We start from the raw sequence: 21,474 nt of genomic DNA, 5'->3' as shown, positions 1-21,474 counted from the left end.
TCAGTCTTAAGTCTTAACTCTTAATACATTAAGTAATATATGTTGTAGTCCTCAAGTAAACGATGAATTATTGAACATTTTACGTCTTACAAATGACTTATTAGTTATTAGTCAGTGTATTGTACTTTAATAATATGTCCATATTAGTATGAAAAACATAATATGGTTTTTTCAATTTCAACGTAAATGTAGTCATTATTTTACAATATATTATACTTCAAATTAAATTAAAAACTTAAAACTGGATTAATTAAATATTAAATATCAAATTATATTCATTTTTTTGACTCAAAAATTACCTTTCAAGAAACCTTTCTGTAGGAAATGAGGACTTGACATGTTAACATTTTACTATACCTACTCATGGCATTTTCAAAATCTTTAGATTCATTTTAAGTTATTGCATGTTTATTATTTATACCATGTTACCGCTTAATATTGAAATAAATGACTATAGTAAATTAATAACTAATAATAAAATAGAATATTCATATAGGTGTGTTGTAGATATACCTATAATGATTTATCATCGATTTACAATTTTTCATATCCATTACCGTTACTTACTCAGTGACGGGGTACACTAGAATAGTGCACTGTTCAACAGAGCAGCTACCTACACTCTTCCATCTTTTTATTAATATAATTTGTATTTTAATAAAACAAATTGACTATATGATAATACTAATGACAGCTAATACTTATGATTTATAAGTACATTCATAAGTTATGTATGTACGAAAACCTATATTGGCAATGCAACATTATAATATGGATATTATGAATATATTATTATAATTAAATTGTAACAAGCAATATATTCCAATATGAACCATTTTGAAAATCAAATAATATGGTCTCAAAATCTGTTAATACATCTTTATTCTAGTTAAAGTTCTACATAGTGGTTACGCGTTAACGAAGTCTCCAGCACTAACGTAGAACACACTCATGGTGTTAGCAAAACCCACGTTTTGTTTAGAGCAGCTCATGTGCAAAACCAAATCTCCCTGATGCAATATACCTTTTCTTTTTCCATAATCCATAGCGAACCTTGTACGGTTTTCAATGTCTTTCCAAATATTTTCTATTGGATCTGTAACATAATTTATACATAACATCGTCGAATGCTCATAAATAGAGTACATTCGTTCTTAAATATTTTAGTGATAGTTACTATTAATAAACCTATAGACAATATAATAATATAGTATCATAATATCCCACACTATTAACTCTTAGTTAATATTTTATTAACCGCATTCTAAATATGAATTAACTATCGGGTTAAGATTATTTTTGGTTGACCATTGGGTTTAAACTTGAAATGGTAAAATAGTTTAAATAATTATAAAAAAGAACATTGGTTCTCAGTAATGATTAATGGGCATTGAATTACGATATATTATAATGTCACATAGTTATAATCAATTTATTTACTAAATATACTGCTAATCAACCGAATATCATTAAATTAAATCATCTAAAAGAGAAAATGATCGAGTATTCATTAGGTTGTCCCTTCTCCCTCTTATTAATCTAGAAATGCAGATCCTACAATAATATCGATTTTGAAAACTATCATCTACTATCATCGCATCTTTCAGAACGGACTTAACACGTATAACATAAACACCAAGTTATCGCTATTATTGTTGTCGTTATTTACCGATGTACTGCAATGCTATGACATTACGCCACACTGATAACTTTCTCGCGGACTTTCCGTGCCTGACGATCGCCAACACAGGACATCTGGGCCGGTACCTGGCGATAAACCTGGCCGACAGCCCGGATGTGGTTATCACAATAATCGCGGCTGCATGACATTTAAACGATACTTCTACGCACCCAATGCTAACGGCGTGGGCGGGATCGATTTTCGGTTTGGACTAAAAGCACACATATAATATAATATTACTTAATATTATACGTCAAATAGTATCGTTGTGTCGGTAAAGTATAGATTGTAAATCGCAATAACACGCAATCAAATACAATTGTTCATTTAGTTTGTTTGCGGCTTAAAATGTTTATAAATTCGAAATACGACGTTGTAGCATTGCATTTAAACTTATATAATTCAATATTAAATCATTTACATCGTTGTTATTATTATGATTATCTATATTATAACTTGTTATAATTTATAGTATTCTAGTCTAGATTAGATTTTCTTTTACTTTTCTAAATTGTTTTGATCCGGGTACCTAATAGTTTATAATTGATTTTAAAAACATACAACAAATTAAATACTTATTTTGTTAAAACTGTAGGTGTATAAGGCTGTACGATAACTAATAACACCGTGACGTATGTAACTATACCTTTTTGTTAAGTTCGGTAAATAACTGTTGTTCCCATATGGCGGCTTCGCCCTGCCGACACAGCGAAGACGCGTACTGAATGCAATGCAATTTGTTTGCACTGCGCATTGTTACATCCAGATAAATGCAATCTGTTCCATCCATTACAGTATTTATGAGGTCATTTACTTCAGCGCTCGTAGGTACAGTACTTACTTCCATGGAATTAAGATATTCCCCATACGTGATCGTCGGTTTTCCGGCCTGCGTGGTATAACAGTAAAGAAAATAAATCACTTTATGATATTTGAACATGAAATCTATTACCTATGTAATGTGTATTATGAAGATTTTGTTTAAAATGTATGTTTATAAAAATGCATAAAAAAATTCATGTTATTTTTGTTTGAACATTAAAAAAAAAAAAAAAATGTTTGACTTAAAAGTAAATAGTAATATTTTCGGATATTCCATGATAGACAAAAAGCACAGTCGATGTCCTTAAGACTTACTAAATTGCATTTTGACAAGACGATCTTCTGGGCCAGAAATATCTTGTCATGACCTACCTCCATGGATAAGTTTGGTCGATTCAGGAACACACCGTCCACGCCCGGTATGATGTCATCCATGTTCTCCAGTCCAACAGTGTTATCAATTTTCGCATACAGGCTGATATCACTGCCTCGCTCTGTGACTTTAAAAAAAAAAAAAATGCTTATGGAACTACATAATGGAAAAATTGTTCCACGGCAAATCGAATTAACAAATTAAAGTGGAATGTGAACCAACAGAGTTCGACAAGTACTGGTATAAAATGAAAAACGAATATAAATGGAACCTGTGAAATACTAGAATGGAGATTATTGTAGTTTCAAGACATGGAAGAGTGGCCGATCACAGAGATTTCATGCTCGACTTACCAACAAACTTGCGGACTTGCTCAAAAAACACAGAGTTCCTGACACCGGGTACCAATATTACGTCCACTTTCAGTTGAATCCCTGTGCGAATTTTCTCCTCGTCTAGTTTGGAGAGTGCCGTCGAGCCAACCGGAATTCCCGGCACGTGCACTACTTTTTCAGAACCCAAAAATTCTCCTCGCTTTATCAAACAATATACCTCGTCCTCGTCTGTGCAGAAGAAAAAAATAATGTTTTTTCTAATACAATTGCTGAGAAGACATCGCGTCGTTCGTCGTTATAATAATAAAATAATAACATGACGCTTACGTACTTACCGACTCTGATTACTGCCAGCTCGATTTTTCCGTAGTCCAAGTAGATCCGATCGTTAGGGTTTAGCCGAAGAATTATATCGCTGTTCACATAAATACGATCCTCTGTACATTTAAATTTATACTCGACATCGTTGGTGATGTAAACATGAGAATTTGTCGATAATTCTATCAAACGTTGTGCGGTCTATCAAATAAAATTAAGTATTTTAGAAAATTATTAGAAAATGTGTTAATAATAAATCGTTCAATAAATAACATTTTTTGTGATTTCAAAATTTGTATAAATTATTATTATATGTATATGTATTTATTATTTAGTCCAACAATTAAAATGCGCTATTTGAATCATTTTTTCTTAGAATCATAACTGTTATTTATTAATTATTATTTTATATCAATATGTATCACTGTTGTATGAAATATGCTTCCAGTTGTAATACAAGATCCTTCTAGATCAAGTACTAAAGTCATCGAATACGGTACTCGGTTGTTCTTTTTAAGGCTGTAATTAAAAACCCCTTGGCGAATTTCGAAGACCATTTTTCGACTTGCTTCAAATGACAATCCGTTAAAATCAAATACTACCATAGATGCACCATTTTCACAAAATTCTTCTATTAAACTTCTAGTCACGTTATGTACTAAAATAATAATAGTATCAATAGAAATGTGTGTTAATATATGTATTCAATATACACGTACGGATGCCGCAAGCTATAGTGGTTAATGTATTTTGTGATGGATTCGATTCAATTTTTAAATTACTCATATGGTCGAGATAGTTATCTTCAAAAGATGCTTTCATTTGCATTTCATTGTCATGACAAGGTTCCTTTACATATATATTTATTTTAATTAGAACAATAACACATAATATTATTTATTAAATTCACAAATATTCTTACCCAGGGGTACACAACACATGGTTCTTCGGTGTTTAATATAATTGTAGAGTCCATAGTTTCACTTTATTTCCAAAATTATTTGTGATTCAAAACAAAATTTAAAAAAATTTAAATCAACAGTGATTGCATTAACCAAAAGTTATAATATAAACGTTTCCTAAGAAATGGATGATACCATAATAATAATAATTATTATTATAAACACCACATGTAATTATGTTACTAGGTAATAATATTAACAGAGAGTTTAACGATATTTTGAAGAAATATTTGTCCTTAAAATAAATGTATATTATTATATATTATTATATTATATAATTATATTATTTACTATTCGAGTATGCAGAGTAACGTGATTGATTTTAAAAATATTGGCGAATTATTAAATCTTGAAGGTAATAATAAAAAAAACATTATAGATGCTAAACTAAATACTCAAAGAGAAAATCGTATAACTGAAAATAATAAACTCCAAAAACTGCTCGGAACACTAGTGGAAAAATACAACAAAAGAATAGATAAAATACACAGGGAAAATGTTAAAAACAATGACAAAAAGTTGGAAGTCAACTATCAAAAAACAAAGCGAACTCAACAAAGATTACAAAATCACATAGCATTTGAGAGCCATGAAAATAGGGAAAAATTAAAAATTATTAATGATAAACACACAAAATCACAAAAATTATTGGCTGAGAGAGGAGAACTAAGGCTTTGCGAAAAGAAAAAAAGAGATATTGAACGTTATTACAATAAATTTGAGCATCAAAATATTACATTATTAAAAAATCAACAGTTAATCGACAAATGTTTAGAAAATACAACAGTTGACGAGTTTGGAAATATTGACCAAATATTGTTCGCAGAAGACGCAGAAGAAATAAATAATGAAACGATGGAAGAACTTACTGAAGAAGAGTGTGACTTATCATCTGATCGATCGGTAGTAATAAATTATTTCATGTTAACTTGACCAAGTTAGACATATTTTAATCATTGCTAATACATGTACAGTCAGTTAAAATTTTTTTTTTGTTTTATTTTAGAAATTAGAAATGATTTATAACCAAAAAAATTTGGATAATGTTCGAGTATATTTAGAAAGAATTGAGATGTTAAAAAAGAACTTCAATAATTGCGAGGCTGGCAGACATTTTTTACAGAAGATCGGGCCCATTTGGGACTCGCTTACACAATGTGTTTATAGAAAATCACTAATTCTGGAGAATATGGCTAAAAACTCAGACAATACAATGCCTGATGATTTTAAAAACATCTACGAAAATACGAGTCTTAATAATGATAACAATGTGACTAAACGTGCCTTAGGTTTGGATTCATCGTTTTTGGAAATATTAATAACTGGTTCGTAATTTAAAAATATGGTATATTTTGATGGAATTTAATATTTAATATTGATCTGTATTCACTGAGCTTAATATTTGTCATTTTCAAGTTCTGGATCTTATTATATGACATGAACAATTTAAATTTCAACCACTAATAAACATTTTATTAGCAATTTTGAAAAAAAATAAACTTTTGAATTATATAACAGTATTCTGTTTTGTTTTTAATCTATGTCGACACAACATATTATTCAATTATTCTTACATTCTTAAAAAAAATTTTTTTAGCTACTAACATTTAATTTAATGAAAATAATATATGATTTTACAACGAGTAAGATAACTTTTAGATTTGGACTATGAACTCAGCGACGAGGATGTGCTTAATGCAGTAACTAAAGCTAGAAGCTTTATTGATAAATCAACAACCGCACTTGAAATAATGAATTTAGTTAAGTTTATACTAGAACATGAAATAGATGTTAATGAGAATGTTTCGTATATTGTTAATGGTATATGTAGAAGAACTGTTTTTGAATATACAAAAAGACGAATAAGTTGTAAGTTAATTACAGAAATTAACTATTTACGCATTCGTGTAATGAACTATGTGATTGTATAGACCGGATTTTGGGACGTTCAAAAAATACAATTAACAGGCTTCAGTTTTTAAACAAAAACAATTTGATACCAAAACAGTTTTTAATAACAAAAAACAGTGAAGAATTCGTAGAACCGATAGTTTTCGACTTTCTTACAAACGACATTAAGTATGGATATTTAACCCCAGAGGAAGAGAAAATTACAGAACACAACATGTATCCGAATAATGCTCAAAAGAGAATGGAAGGATTTTTCCGAAAGTTGAATTTTTGCTATATTAAAAACATTGATAACACAAATCTAATGGGTAATATTTTCGAAATGCCAGAAAAATATTGTCTTGAAAATGTAACTGTGCAGGTTTCTAACTCCAATATAGGTGCTAAATAATAATATTTTGTTTTTGATTTAGCACGCTGATATCCAAGTCGATAGATTAATGGCATTTGTTCACAAACATCTGGCATCTAGTTTGTCAGAAAAATCGTATACACCTACCCATCTTAACATAATAGATGTTGATGAATTGACCTACACAAAATTTAATAAACTTTCTAGAAAAATGACAAAGATGATGTTTGGAATGGGTGGATCTTATGAAGAAAAGATTTATGTTTTGGAAGTCATTATAAAAAATATTGTTATCGAGATAGCAAAAAGATCGCCCAAAGTACTGTACAAGCGTAGAAATAAACATAAATCAGTTGCCAAGAAGGAGATTAATATGGATTTTTTTTTATCGAACTAATACTAATATTTGAAAATTAAAATAATATATTTATAAAGCACTATATTCTTTACTTTATACCACTCATAAAATGTTAAAGGTTTTCGCAAAAGGGGGAAATGCTACTATCAAGTCTCTAAGTTATTATTTTTGTAATGCTAAAATATTTTAATGCACATGCATAACCAAATACTGTTAGATTTCATGTGGCAGATTACTTTAACCTCATGTTTAAAAAACTTCCTGCCAAAGAACTCATCAAGATGACTTCATTATTTAATTTTTTGCTATGTGTTAGGCACTTCCCGCTCAACTGGAAGATAGTAACAGCCATTCTAGTTAAAAAAAAACAGTAAAGGTCAAAACAAATTCTGGTAACTGTAAAGACCGATAAGTCTATTAACCTCCTTATCAAAAATAGTCGAAAAAAGGGAACACACTACACTACACAACTATTCACATATCGCAGATCTTATCCCGAAATTCTAATTTGGATTTCAATCTAACCACTCGACGATATCACCGTACGCTGCAAGCTGTTTCGTATAACGGAACGTCGGAACATACCAGTATTTCGTTTGAAAAGCACTGCCATATCGGTGCTGTGTTTATCCACGTCTCTAAAGCGTTCGACAAAGTATGGTACGACCATCACCATCTTTTATACAAATAAATTATATTTTATTTAAAATTCTTCAATACATCAAAACAGGGCTTGCAAACGTTATAATAACGTTATGATTATAAGTTATAACGTTATATTTTATAAAAAACGATTGAAATTTGTAAACGTAATTATAACGGAAAACGATAAACGTAAATAAATAAATAACATAAAACAAAATGTAACGTTTAACAAAATATATGATGTATCATTAAACAAAACATAACGCAAAACGGTATATTATATTGTATTCCATTAAACGAAATAATTAATTCCCAATTATTTAATAATACTTGGTGCAGTCTATAGCACCGATGACTCTTGGAAATTTAGCTTTCTGATAGAACATCCTTTGAGTCCTTTTAATTTCTTCATCTGTCTCAGGGAATAAAATATAATCTCGCCACAATGAAGCTATGGCCCGACTGACTTTATGCACTATCCTATTTACTGTCGCAGTACTGACACCACATAGGTCTCCTGCTGTCCCTTGAAAGCACCCGGTTGCATAAAACCTTAGGGTACATAGAAGTTGGTTGATTGGAGACACGCCGTTATTTCTGTACAAAGTAAACACATTTATTTTTTACAAACATTTTAAATTCAAAATTGGACACAATTACGTATTAAAACCAAGAATAACAATTTTAGTTTTTTTGTTATAATTTAAAAATATTATTTGTTGGTGTATGAAGCTTTTAGAGTGTATTGTTATATTTTATATAATATATTCAATGGCATTTAAAAATGTAATTTTTTTGGGAAAAATAAATTTAACCAATTATAGTAAATACTAATGCCTAATACTAAAATTAATTACTTTATTCACAATAATATCATCAAGTAATATATATTATAGGTAGACTGACTGTTTTCGCTCAGAATCGTTTTTCTTATACAATGATATTATATCATTGGATTCAAATTTAACACAATCCATTACAGTGACTCACTTGTAACCTACTGTAAAGCAGAGCGACATCCACTTACCCTATAGATTTTAAATAGGTACATAATTTTTTGAGTAGGTCTACCACCCCCCATGAATTGTGGTTCGGGACGGCCCTGATTGCCATACTTTACCGTACAAAAAACTGACTTACCTGTTACTACTGTATTCGAGCTGATCTTCTATTTGTTCCAATACGTGAAGAACTGACTTCTTTGACAGCCGATATCGTGTCACGAAATCTAGTTCATCTAGGTTTTCAAAATCGTTCGTCCTTTCCTTGATAAACCTAGGACGGCGATTCACGAAAATATCATCAAAGTCGTCATATTCTTCCTCGAGAACAAGTGCAAATGCACGCTTATGAGCGCGAGACATAGTTAAAACGATGAAGCACAAACAGTTAAAAAAAAAACAGTAGTAAAACGGTAGCTACAAAAAAATACGTAGCACGGATTAATAATATATTATAAACCGGGTTTATCACTATAACCGACTGAAATTGGACGGTTATCTTATAACTGACGTTTAGCGTTAAACGATCTTGGTGAAATCCGTTTAAATTAATTAATTCGTTTAAATAGATAATCGGCGTTTTCAAAAAAAGATAAACGCCGTTCTTACGTTGGTGAAAGCGGCCCTNGGAAATTATGTCCCCAAAAAAAGGTCATAGTCGTATACTTTTAAATTTTAAATAACGATTAACGCTAAAATTGTATAACGTTTTAATTATGAATAACGATAAACGCAAAAATTGTATAACGTTTTGATTGTAAGTAACGTAAAACAAAATTTATTTTTCAAATGCAAGCCCTGCATCAAAATACTTATTTAATATTTTGAACTCCTTTTTATCCAACAGAAAATTCTCAGTCAAAATAAATTACACTATTTCTGACCTCCAGCCTATTTCTGCTGGTGTACATCAATTTTCCAAGCTGGGATCTATCTCTTTCATTATTTTCATATTTGACATACCACAGTCACCAAGTAACCAAGATTGACCTTCTCGCAGAGATACAACAATTTATAGTGAATACCGTAATCTTGATTCGATAACATACAACCACAGGACCATCTTAATATACTTTCAAAGTGGTGTAAAAGCTGGAAAATTAAATATACGTTTCAAAAAGCACAGCAGTTATATTTAGCCTACATCTCTACCCCACTTCACTACCGCTAAAAGTCGATAATTAACCTATACCCTGGTAGCCGCCCATCATGTATCTCGGGGTTACACTAGACAAGAGGCTAACCTGGTGGCCACACATATCTACCAAATTTCAACGAGCTTACCTACGCATATAAATGCTATTATCAATTCTTAACAAAAAATCAGTTATACATAATAAATGCTCTATATATATTTATATATAAGAAACTATTACATTCACTACCAACTTAAGGTAGCCCAATCTAAGGTAGCTGCTCAGCAATCACACACATAAGTAAAATTCAAATTTCCCAAAGTAAAATACTTAAAATAATAACGAAAGCACCATGACTCATACGAAACGTTAACCTAAAGTCCAGATTTTGGAAATTCAGCGCACCGCCGAAGAGCCCTTGCTGCGAATTTCCATAGTTTACTTCATAAATCAACAAGTTCGTTACACTTTAATTTACACATACGTTCACCACCAGAGACGTCTCAAACAAGACCGTCCACAATATCGTATAAGTTAATTGTTACAATATTACTAAATTGTAGGTACGCATAATTATACCTATATAACCTATATATATATTATATAATATTATATTTACACATTTTCACTTTATGTGTATAATGTCTAATAAACCTTAAGTATCATTACTATTGTTCAATTATTAATTAATATTATCATGTTAAAATTGTCAATTGTCATAAAAACGATTCAATGCAATACTCAGACAATCAGTATTTACCAATATTCGATCATATTACAACAACTCTAAAACCTGAAGACCCGAAGACCATCAAACCAGCTCGAAGCCCAGCAGTAAGCAGCGTGACGAAACCGATCATAAAAGAGATCCGACTACACGGCAGTGATGCCCTAAGCACCAGCGCTCATCCAAAGGTCTCCAGAACCAGTAAACCAGAACACCAGAACCCCTCGATTCAGCAACACTGAGAATTGTAGGACCCCCCACTTGCATATTAAGTTGTGCCAAATCAGCCGTTAGGAGACGAACGGCCCGAAAACGCCGCTACACGACTACTCAGTCCTCGTCAAAGCTCCTCGTATGGAGCGGCATACAATAAGTCCTCCAGCCGGTTTATACATCGGCATACCAAGGGCATCGTCGAGTGTTGCCGGACCATAGATTGCACTCAACGACGACGACGACTTTGAGATCACTAGCCAACGGCAGGAAGCGACTCCACCAAGCCAGCCGAGGTAGGACGACGACACGCACTGCCGCATTCGGACGGCTCGAGCCCACACTCACCACCTACTCGTGGAAGGCCGATATCCCACTATCCCCCCAGGTCAATTGCTTAAGTACCACCGTTACTATAATATGGATATATTATTTCCCTTATATTGTCAAAAGGAATATACAACAGTGTTGGATGTGTACAAAGTTTCTCACACGCATCAGCCGGCTTGTGTAAGCCCAGCCGACGCAACCGTGACATTCACTGTCCTGATCTTTGTAAATAAATAACTATTTCTTTACTAAATACAAACAACACTTGATACTATAAACTATATTTTGTTATTTTACGAGACACCAGGTTACCACCGACCTTACCGATTCACTAAATACTCATCACATTTATCCATATTTCCTCGCCAACTTCACAATGTAATACCAACTATGCAAAAAACCAACAATTATACTGAATTATAAACATAGTCAATAAGGACCCATCACCTCTAATTTAAATATCTAGTACAAATAGTATTTATTATATTTGTTAATATTGTATTTAATTTTGCACGTTCCATATTGTTTATAAAATAAAATAAAAATATATAACATTGTCATAGGAACGGTATTCTAATTAAATAAACGTTTGTTTATTAGTATAAAGTATACTTATATTTTAGTGACTATTGTTAAAAATATATTTTAAATCTAATTTAATTTCTGTATTAATCTCAGCATGGGTAAACATCAGAAAACTGAGCTCAGCGCTGTAATAGCGCAGAAAAAGATTACTGACGAGCTAGCTATTGATGTTCGTTGTAAGGATATGTGCAAAACAATTCTGAATAAGGCAAATGTATTGATCTCCAGGCGTATGCATTTGGAGTCAGAGGAGATACATCTGTTCAGGAATATACAAAAAGTAAACGACCAATTGAAAATCAATAAAAGTCTCGAATAATGTTTTGTATTTTCAGGCTAAAGAAGCCCAGGCCAGACAAATCGCCGAGATGGAACAAGAACAAAAACTTGCTAAAGTAATGGCAGATTTAAAACGCCGGGAACTTGTCGAAATAAAATACGAGTTAGTTAATATTTTAAATCATGTTAATTTTAAATTGAAAAAAAAAATACTGTTTCATGTAGCCAGTTACATCGAAACAATTCCATCGAATTCCGACGTGAGGAGCGGCAACTACAAGCGGCTTATACAAAAAAATACTTAATGTGTCAAATTAAAGAAAAAGAAGCTTTAAAAAAAGAAGAGGAAGCCAAATTATATTATGATGATTTGAGAAGAAAATTAAGCAATGATGAAAATAAGAAGGAAAAAGAACTACAAACCAGACAAAATGAACTCAAGTTAGATTATAAAAAGGCGATTACAGAGCAAATACAGGAGGACACCGCCAAAAAACAACGATTATTATTAAAGAACCAGCCTTATGAATTTATTGAAACAACTAGAAGTAGTGAAGTCGAAAAAAAAAATGTTCAAAAAAATTGTGCTCAAAGAAACCTGGAAGCATTTACAAAAAGGAAAAATGAGCTAAAAGAAACTGAACTCAAAGAATCCGAAAAAACAAATAAGTAAGAATTAGGACAGTGTTTCTTAAATAAGATTTGAAATAGTGTGCATATTATTGTACTTTGTCTTTACATTTGTGCGTAGGCGTAAAGAGGAGTATTTGATGGATATTGATAAGCGCAATAAACAACAGGAAGAATTTAAAAACCAGAGAAAAGTAGAAAATGATAGAATCTATAATTGCTTAGTCGATAATTTAACATCGTTAACGGTAAATATAATTATTATATTATATTATAATTATATAGTTAATATAATTCCATTGAAAAATTCCAATCATAATATAATAATGTTATAATATTATACTGTAAGTACTGAATATTTTTATATTATTTTTGTACTTCTATACGTTTATTTTAATTTACAGACAAATACACCAACAAATAGAGAAATGCTTGATATTCTCATACACGAACAACAACGAAGGGCCAATCGGCTTGCAGAAAAAAAAGAAAAAGATCTGAAAATTCAACATCGTGAAAATATGCTGAAGCAATACGAAATGCAACTAAACATTAAAAAAGAGAAAGAGAAATCAGAGAAAGAAAAAGATTATGCTCTAGACAAAAAAGTATCATAAATAAAATTATTAATTATTAATGTTTCTAAAACCCGTATAGGTATCTAATATTTAGTACATCACAGATATTGCAATACTATCAAGTAATTAAAGAGGCAGAGGAGAAAAAAAACGCTGAGCAGCGGAAAAAGATGATCAATTATGGAAAAGAGTTAAAAATATCGATCGATCTGAAAACCGATCTGAGAAAAAAACAGAAGGAGGTTGCGATGAACGAATTTTCGGAAGCTGCTAAAGAAGAAGCTGAGGTAACTCCATTGCCATATTTTTCAATTAAACCATTTAACTATTATCATAATATAGTAATATAATAATGTATAGAAAAATATAATCTTCAATAACAGTGTTCAATGTACAACTTAAGAGTTGTTTTATTATTTTATATACATACGAAGTTTTTCTTAAAGTAGGTACCTGATTTTTTTTTTTAAATACAAAAATTAAGTAACACATTATTTAATGATATATCAATCAAAATACTCTCCTGCGGTAATGGTCCAGAGTAGGAATCTTGCCATTTTTCGAAAGTCCTTTGGAAATGTTCCGAAGTTAAGACTTTAAAGTCTGTTGCAGTGGCATTGACTTAAATTTCCTCTATATCTTGAAATAGTTGTTCTACAAACGCACATTTTAGTCACTTTAAAATAAAATAAATCACATAGGGTCAAATTGGGATAATATGGAAGTTTTGAAAATTAATCATAATATTGATATACTTATATAGTATAATAGTATCATTCCTGGCGCACCTCCTATTTTAATCAGCAAAACATCACATAGAAAACAATGTGAAAAAACATCACGAAATTTAAATGTTATAATAATTAAAATATTTTTCATAATAATAATTATTTCTATAATTGATTATATTCCTGAAAAAATTTTTTTCCGAAAAATCCAAAAATCGCGGCCTCGCACTGTGGTCTGAAACGTTATTTTAGTCGCTCAAAAGTCCTATTACAAATTTATCAAAAAAAAAAATAATGTCAAAACCTTAATATCATATGTTCCTTAGCTCAAATATAAAATTTTACAATCCTACATTTATTTTTACCATGAGTATAATTATTTGAACATGGACAATTGTACGTGTTACACGATTTTTTCGTTATTTTTTATGAAACTTTATATTTTATTAATTATCAGGGAAATATAATTTTTTTTTTTGAATTTTTTTTTAAATTTTTTTTTTCATGTTATTTTCTATATGTGTATTGATTATATTAGACAGGTAAAAATATATTTATTAAAATTTTTTTTTTACAATCCAAAGTTATTAGGAAATATTTAAAATTTTAAGATTTTTATTTTTTTCTGAAGCGTGTAAATAAAAATTTCTCAATTTTACACAAAATCGGATATGTACATAAAATAAAAAATATTATTTTTTTTTTGCTTCCATTGGGAATTATAGCGTACAGAAATTATTTCTGTATGGCTTATCGTAATATTTGCTTCGAAACATGAATTGTGTAGGAAATTTATGAACTTTGGTAATTGAATTGGGTATTTTTATGTCATAAACAGATAAGATAATTTTATGATTACCAATAAATTTATATTGATAATATACATTTGAACGTTTTGTCTTTAGTCATTGTGTAGACTGCAGTTGTGTAAACGTGCAGTAGAAACGACAGTATTTTTAGTAAAATATTACTTATTAAATTAAGTAATTTGTATAACATAAAATATAAGCTATATTTGATATAATGGATAGCCAATTTGAAGGTAAGAGAAAATCTATATATATTTTTAATATTTTTTGGTAAATATAATTATTCTAAATCGGTTAGGTGTCTGTCATACCTTTATGATAATATCAAGTAAATAATAATTTAAAATAAATATTACCTATTTAAAAAAAATATATATAATATTATAGAACTCATTTACCTTTCCATCAACCATTGTAAATACTAAAGTATGCTTAACTATTATTTCTGTAACATTAAATATTATGTGTGAAGCCAACAAATTTTTTATTTGGTCTTCATAGCATTTACATCGTGTAATGTAGTAACTTTCGTTTCTTTTTGAAATTTAAACTTTATTGGTCTACAAAACCGTGTAGAAGAAGTTCTTCTATTTTTCCATATTATATGTTTTTCATTTGTTTCATTAAAAGAGTGCAACTGGAGAGGAACAATTGAAAAAAGAAATAAATCACTGTCAGAGCATTCGTTTGAATCACTATACAGTTGTTTATATAGTTACTGTACATTACTTCCATCATAACCAAATTTATAAATAATTTCAAATTCTTTTAAATAATTTTCATTAAAATTTATTGAGTGAATTTCAAATATTCTTTTTGAGGTGTGGTTAAGAAAATCCTGCAGTTTTATTTCACAAAAAGTTTCAGATACTATACAATTTTCAGGATAACACAATGCTTTTGCTGCAATAATTGTATCGTATCCACCATAGATAGATATCATCAATATGTTGTTTCGCTGTTAATCTTATATTCAAATATTGATTTTTTGTTAAATCATTTTCAATAAAAAATGCCAACGCTTCATCAGCCGTAAGTGGTATGATTTTTGAAGAGTTTAATTTGGCGTGAGACTTCAAAAGATCTGAAGCTTTATCAGATGAAGTTACCCTTTTAAAAAGTTGGACCATATTTCGCTGTCCAGCCATTAAAAATGTATTTTGTGAAGCGTAATGTATTTCAGGAGTCGTCATATTATTAGAATTAGCTATTGACATATTATTTTTTCGTCTTTTAGAACTATCTGCACATTCGTTAAACTTTTTAATAGGTCTACCAATGTTTAAGGACATTGAAACGTATTTTGAAGTATGAATCAAGCCATTCAGTATGAATTTTTTTAAATTTATTATTATTCCGGCAAGCTTTTATCCATTTTTTTGATAATGCTAAAGAAAAATTTAAAATTTCATTTTTTATTGTATTAATATAAACACTGTTCCACTTCAAACCATTGAATTTATTTTGAATAAAAATAAAAAATAATTGTATTGTACTAACAGTTGTCACAGATTGCATAGAACATTTATTACCTACAACTTCATACATTTCACGATTCAAAATAAATTTTTTACGCTTATTGTTAGTTACGAGATCAACTGAAAATTCGTAATAAAAACCGATTTAGCATAATTATATTTATCAAAAAATATTAAAAATATATATAGATTTTCTCTTACATTCAAATTGGCTATCCATTATATAAAATATAGCTTATATTTTATATTATACAAATTACTTAATTTAATAAGTAATATTTCACTAAAAATACTGTCGTTTCTACTGCACGTTTACTAGAGGTCTGCACGGGCTGACAATTTACAGCCTGGCCCAGCCCGGTAATATTATTTGTCATCCCGGCCCGGCCCGGGTATAGTTTGTTGTGAGTAAGCCCGGCCCGAACCGGCCCAGTAAATTTTTTAGAAAGCCCAGCCGGCGCCCACGAATAGTTTTAGACGAGTAAGCCCGGGCTGGTCCAACCACGGGTGCCTGACCCAACAGACCGGTACACATAGTTAGACCAGCCAATTTAAACAATATTTTTCACAAAATTGAAAAGCAAAAATAATTAAAAAATATTTGATATTCCAAAAATTATCGAACTGTACTTTGACTATCCCAGTCTCAACTATCTTTTACTATATAATTTGTGTAAAATGTTGGTTTAGATTTTAAAAGTTATACAATTTATAAAAAAACAGATATTTAAATTCTGTGTCTGTTGAGCTGTTAAACTAATGCCATAGATTTCGGGGTTGAGATGTTTGAAAGTGTTTGAGCTGTAGAAAATATGGCATAGATTTTTGGATTTGATCTTAATATCTTAGAAGTTAGGATTTCTGGAAAACTTGAATATTGTTAGTAAAATGTATTATTCATTAATATGTTCCTGAAAATATATTACATTATTTGGTCCTACTAAAAAAGAAATTGAATTTGTAATTTTAAAATATTAAAGAATATGAAATTGATATGGATTTCAAAAATAAATATATTCTTAAAGTATATAAAGATTATAATCCCTGTGATCGAACTAACTCGTACGATTTTTCAAAAAAATTATTTTATTTTTAAAATCCCGTACAATATTCAAATTCAACCTACATGCCTTTGGAAGATTATGTTTATAATAAAATCACAGATTTACCAGATTTCAGAAAAGAATATTATATGACGAAAATAAAAAATATTAATGCTCATCTAGCTGTTTTAGATAGACAAATTGAAAACGATTCCATAAGACATTTTGGTGAAATTTTTGATGCTATGGAGCTTGAAATATCTATAATAATTTAAATATTATAATTTTAAAATTCTAATAATGTTGCATTATAAAAATCTGGTTTACACTGTTCAAATTAATATATTCCTCTTATTTTATTTATTGTCTTATATAATATTACTATATGATAATTCTAATAATGTTACATTATTAAAACTTAATTTTATAGAATTTTGTCGTAGGTGTTATCTGTTCATGGATGTCGGATTCTGCTTAAATTGTTTGTAGCTGAAAAATAAACTTTTTATACAATTAGTAAAATGTATGTCTTATAATATTTAAGAATTCAAGACGAATTGAATGTCCATGTGCCGCTCAATGTCATTATATAATTATTATTCTGAATTAATTTATACATTCGTTAAAAATATTCTCAAAAACACTTAATTAAAAACGAGAGTATGTAATAAAAACCGATTTAGCATAATTATATTTACCGTTAACGATGTTAAATTATCGACTAAGGAATTATTGATTCTATCATTTTCTACATTTCTCTGGTTTTTAAATTCTTCCTGTTGTTTATTGCGCTTATCAATATCCATCAAATACTCCTCTTTACGCCTACGCACAAATGTAAAGACATATCATGGTTTTTGTAGATAACAACATTTTCCACTTGACCAAAAAAAGCTCGTCAAGTAAGGTTAAATGTCAAGACAATGAAAATCGTTAATTTTAAATTATTTTTATTTTTATTTTTAATTGATGGTATTGATCATCTTGAATTATTGACCATAGACGAACAGTCAATCATGTTTTTTAAAAAGGTGAATTAATACGGCTGAGAGGATAGTTCGCAAAAAATACACAGACAAATTGTGAACAGAAACCTGGGTTCTTCATTACGACAATGAGCCAGCATATTCAGAGCAGTCGATTCGTGAATTTTTTAATGATAAAAATATACTAGTGGTCCTGCAGCTTCCATATTATCCCAATTTGACCCTATGTGATTTATTTTTATTTTAAAGTGACTAAAATGTGCGTTTATAGTACAACTATTTCAAGATATAGAGGAAATTTAAGTCTATGCCACTGCAACAGACTTTAAAGTCTTAATTTCGGAACATTTCCAAAGGACTTTCGAAAAATGGCAAGATTCCCCTCTGGACCACTACCGCAGGAGAGTATTTTGATTGATATATCATTAAGTAATGTGTTACTTAATTTTTGTATTTAAAAAAAAATTCAGGTACATTGTGAACAAACTTCGTATGTATATAAAACAACTCTTAAGTTGTACATTGAACACTGTTCTTGAAGATTATATTTTTCTATACATTATTATATTACTATATTATGATAATAGTTAAATGGTTTAATTGAAAAATACGTAATGATTTTACCTCAGCTTCTTCTTTAGCAGCTTCTGAAAATTCGTTCATCGCAACCTCCTTCTGTTTTTTTCTCAGATCGGTTTTCAGATCGATCGATATTTTTAACTCTTTTCCATAATTGATCATCTTTTGCCGCTGCTCAGCGTTTTTTTTCTCCTCTGCCTCTTTAATTACTTGAAAGTTTTGCAATATCTGTGATGTACTAAATATTAGATAGCTATACGGGTTTCAGAAACATTAATAATTAATAATTTTATTTATGTTACTTTTTTGTCTAGAGTATAATCTTTTTCTTTCTCTGCTTTCTCTTTCTCTTTTTTAATTTTTAGTTGCATTTCGTTTTGCTTCAGCATGTATTTACGATGTTGAATTTTCAGATCGTTCTCTTTTTTTCTGCAAGCCAATTGGCACTTCGTTGTTGTTCGTGTAAGAGATTATCAAGCATTTCTCTATTTGTTGGTGTATTTGTCTGCAAATTAAAATATACGTATAGCAGTACAAAAATAATATAAAAATATTCCGTACTTACAGTATAATATTATAACATTATTATATTATGATTGGAATTTTTCAATCGAATTATATTAACTATATAGGTAATTATAATATAATAACATAATTATATTTACCGTTAACGATGTTAAATTATCGACTAAGGAATTATTGATTCTATCATTTTCTACATTTCTCTGGTTTTTAAATTCTTCCTGTTGTTTATTGCGCTTATCAATATCCATCAAATACTCCTCTTTACGCCTACGCACAAATGTAAAGACAAAGTACAATAATATGCACAATATTTCAAATCTTATGTAAGAAACACTGTCCGTTCGGATTCTTACTTATTTGTTATTTCGGATTCATTGAGTTCAGTTTCTTTTAGCTCATTTTTCCTTTTCGTAAATGCTTCCAGGTGTTTTTGAGAACAATATTTTTAAATCTTTTTTTTTTCTACTTCACTACTTCTAGTTGTTTCAAAAAATTCAAAAGGCTGGTACTTTTATGATAATAATCGTTGTTTTTTGGCGGTGATCTGCTGTATTTGCTCTGTAATCGCCATTTTATAATCTAACTTGAGTTCATTTTACCGGGTTTGTAGTTCTTTTTCATCTTATTTTCATCATTGCTTGACTCTTTTCTTCTTAAATCATCATAATATAATTTGGCTTCCTCTTCTTTTTTTAAAGCTTCTTTTTCTTTAATTTGACACATTAAATATTTTTTTTTGTATAAACCGCTTGTAGTTGCCGCTCCTCACGTCGGAGTTCGGGAGAATTGTTTTGATGTAACTGGCTACGTGAAACAGTATTTTTTTTTCAATTTAAAATTAACATGATTTAAAATATTAACTAACTCGTATTTTATTGCAACAAAATCCCGGCGTTTTAAATCTGCCATTACTTTAGCAAGTTTTTGTTCTTGTTCCATCTCGGCGATTTGTCTGGCCTGGGCTTCTTTAGCCTGAAAATACAAAACATTATTCGAGACTTTTATTGATTTTCAATTGGTCGTTTACTTTTTGTATATTCCTGAACAGATGTTTCTCCTCTGACTCCAAATGCATACGCCTGGAGATCAATACATTTGCCTTTTTCAGATTTGTTTTGCTCATATCCTTACAACGAACATCAATAGCTAGCTCGTCAGTAATCTTTTTCTGCGCTATTACAGCGCTGAGCTCAGTTTTCTGATGTTTACCCATGCTGAGATTAATTCAGAAATTAAATTTGATTTTAAATATATTTGTTAAAAACATATATTTGTATTGCTTAAGTTGAAAATAAAATAATTTTTTTGAACAATCGTATGGTAAAGTTCTATCCCACGGATGATAATCTATGTATTCGTTGTCTTTATTTTTAAAATCCATATATATATATCTTAATTATTTATCATCAAAACATTTTTTAAATACAAACTCAATTTTTGAATGTCCATAGGATTGTTAGTGTAATTAACCCGAATTATTGTCTTAAGAATGTGATCAACCTAGTACACCGTACACCGCACATGCGCACAAGCCCTATCGGATTGTACAATAATTTTTAATTATACTTGCGCCTGCGAGTTATTAACACACCGCGTACTATCATAGTACAACTTAGTAGTATCTACTTACAATAGATCTATTATAGTCTAGCTGATTATAATTTATAAGTCTATTTGGCGTTAGTCAATGCAGTATACAATAATGAAGTTGTAATTATATGGTATGTGTTAATAACAATGTTTTTGGTCGCAAGAAATGGCGTCACTGCTGGCACGCAAGGAAAGACCGCACCACACACCCGCATCCCATCTGGATTTCCCGTCCATTTAGTATAAGGTCTATGATGCGTACACTCATTTTTCATATTGCGCATGCATTTATAGTTTATTGATAGTTGAAACACGCGTGAAATTTGAATTGTGCCAATAAGAACACGATATTAAAGAGCCGGGCTGTGGCGTCCTAGGTTTCCTAATACGCGCATCGAGACATTGGCCACCCCGGTCACCTCAACGGGGACCCGCTACTGCCGATCAGTTTAGCGGGATCAGAGACTCGAGACAACTTACAGTAAGATCGTCTACGACAC

General features: G+C 30.1%; 3 protein-coding genes and 1 pseudogene across 3 annotated transcripts; 1 reads left to right on the top strand and 3 right to left on the bottom strand.

The window, feature by feature from the left end:
* Positions 1-908: 908 nt before the first annotated feature.
* On the bottom strand, positions 909-4,505 carry LOC111035134 (pyruvate kinase-like). Its single transcript, XM_022316653.1, has 9 exons — positions 4,452-4,505; positions 4,249-4,378; positions 3,955-4,187; positions 3,547-3,730; positions 3,230-3,439; positions 2,819-3,003; positions 2,328-2,570; positions 1,670-1,892; positions 909-1,096 (listed from the first exon to the last, which is right to left on the bottom strand). Exons 1-9 carry the CDS (start codon positions 4,503-4,505, stop codon positions 909-911), a joined length of 1,650 nt encoding a protein of 549 aa, XP_022172345.1.
* A 3,572-nt stretch (positions 4,506-8,077) lies between these two features.
* On the bottom strand, positions 8,078-9,121 carry LOC111035137. The gene is made up of 2 exons (XM_022316655.1): positions 8,898-9,121; positions 8,078-8,354 (listed from the first exon to the last, which is right to left on the bottom strand). Exons 1-2 carry the CDS (start codon positions 9,119-9,121, stop codon positions 8,078-8,080), a joined length of 501 nt encoding a protein of 166 aa, XP_022172347.1.
* A 2,722-nt stretch (positions 9,122-11,843) lies between these two features.
* Positions 11,844-17,772, top strand: LOC111035136 (meiosis-specific nuclear structural protein 1-like). The gene is made up of 7 exons (XM_022316654.1): positions 11,844-12,029; positions 12,085-12,191; positions 12,254-12,697; positions 12,780-12,906; positions 13,063-13,266; positions 13,341-13,523; positions 17,725-17,772. Exons 1-7 carry the CDS (start codon positions 11,844-11,846, stop codon positions 17,770-17,772), a joined length of 1,299 nt encoding a protein of 432 aa, XP_022172346.1.
* On the bottom strand, positions 17,769-20,597 carry LOC111035135 (annotated as a pseudogene).
* Between the last annotated feature and the right edge of the window lie 877 nt (positions 20,598-21,474).

The sequence above is a fragment of the Myzus persicae genome, unplaced genomic scaffold, assembly GCF_001856785.1.
Source record: "Myzus persicae strain clone G006 unplaced genomic scaffold, MPER_G0061.0, whole genome shotgun sequence".
Taxonomy (NCBI): Eukaryota; Metazoa; Arthropoda; class Insecta; order Hemiptera; family Aphididae; genus Myzus; species Myzus persicae.
Note: the sequence above shows the minus strand (reverse complement) of the source record. Positions and strands in the feature narration are given on the sequence as shown.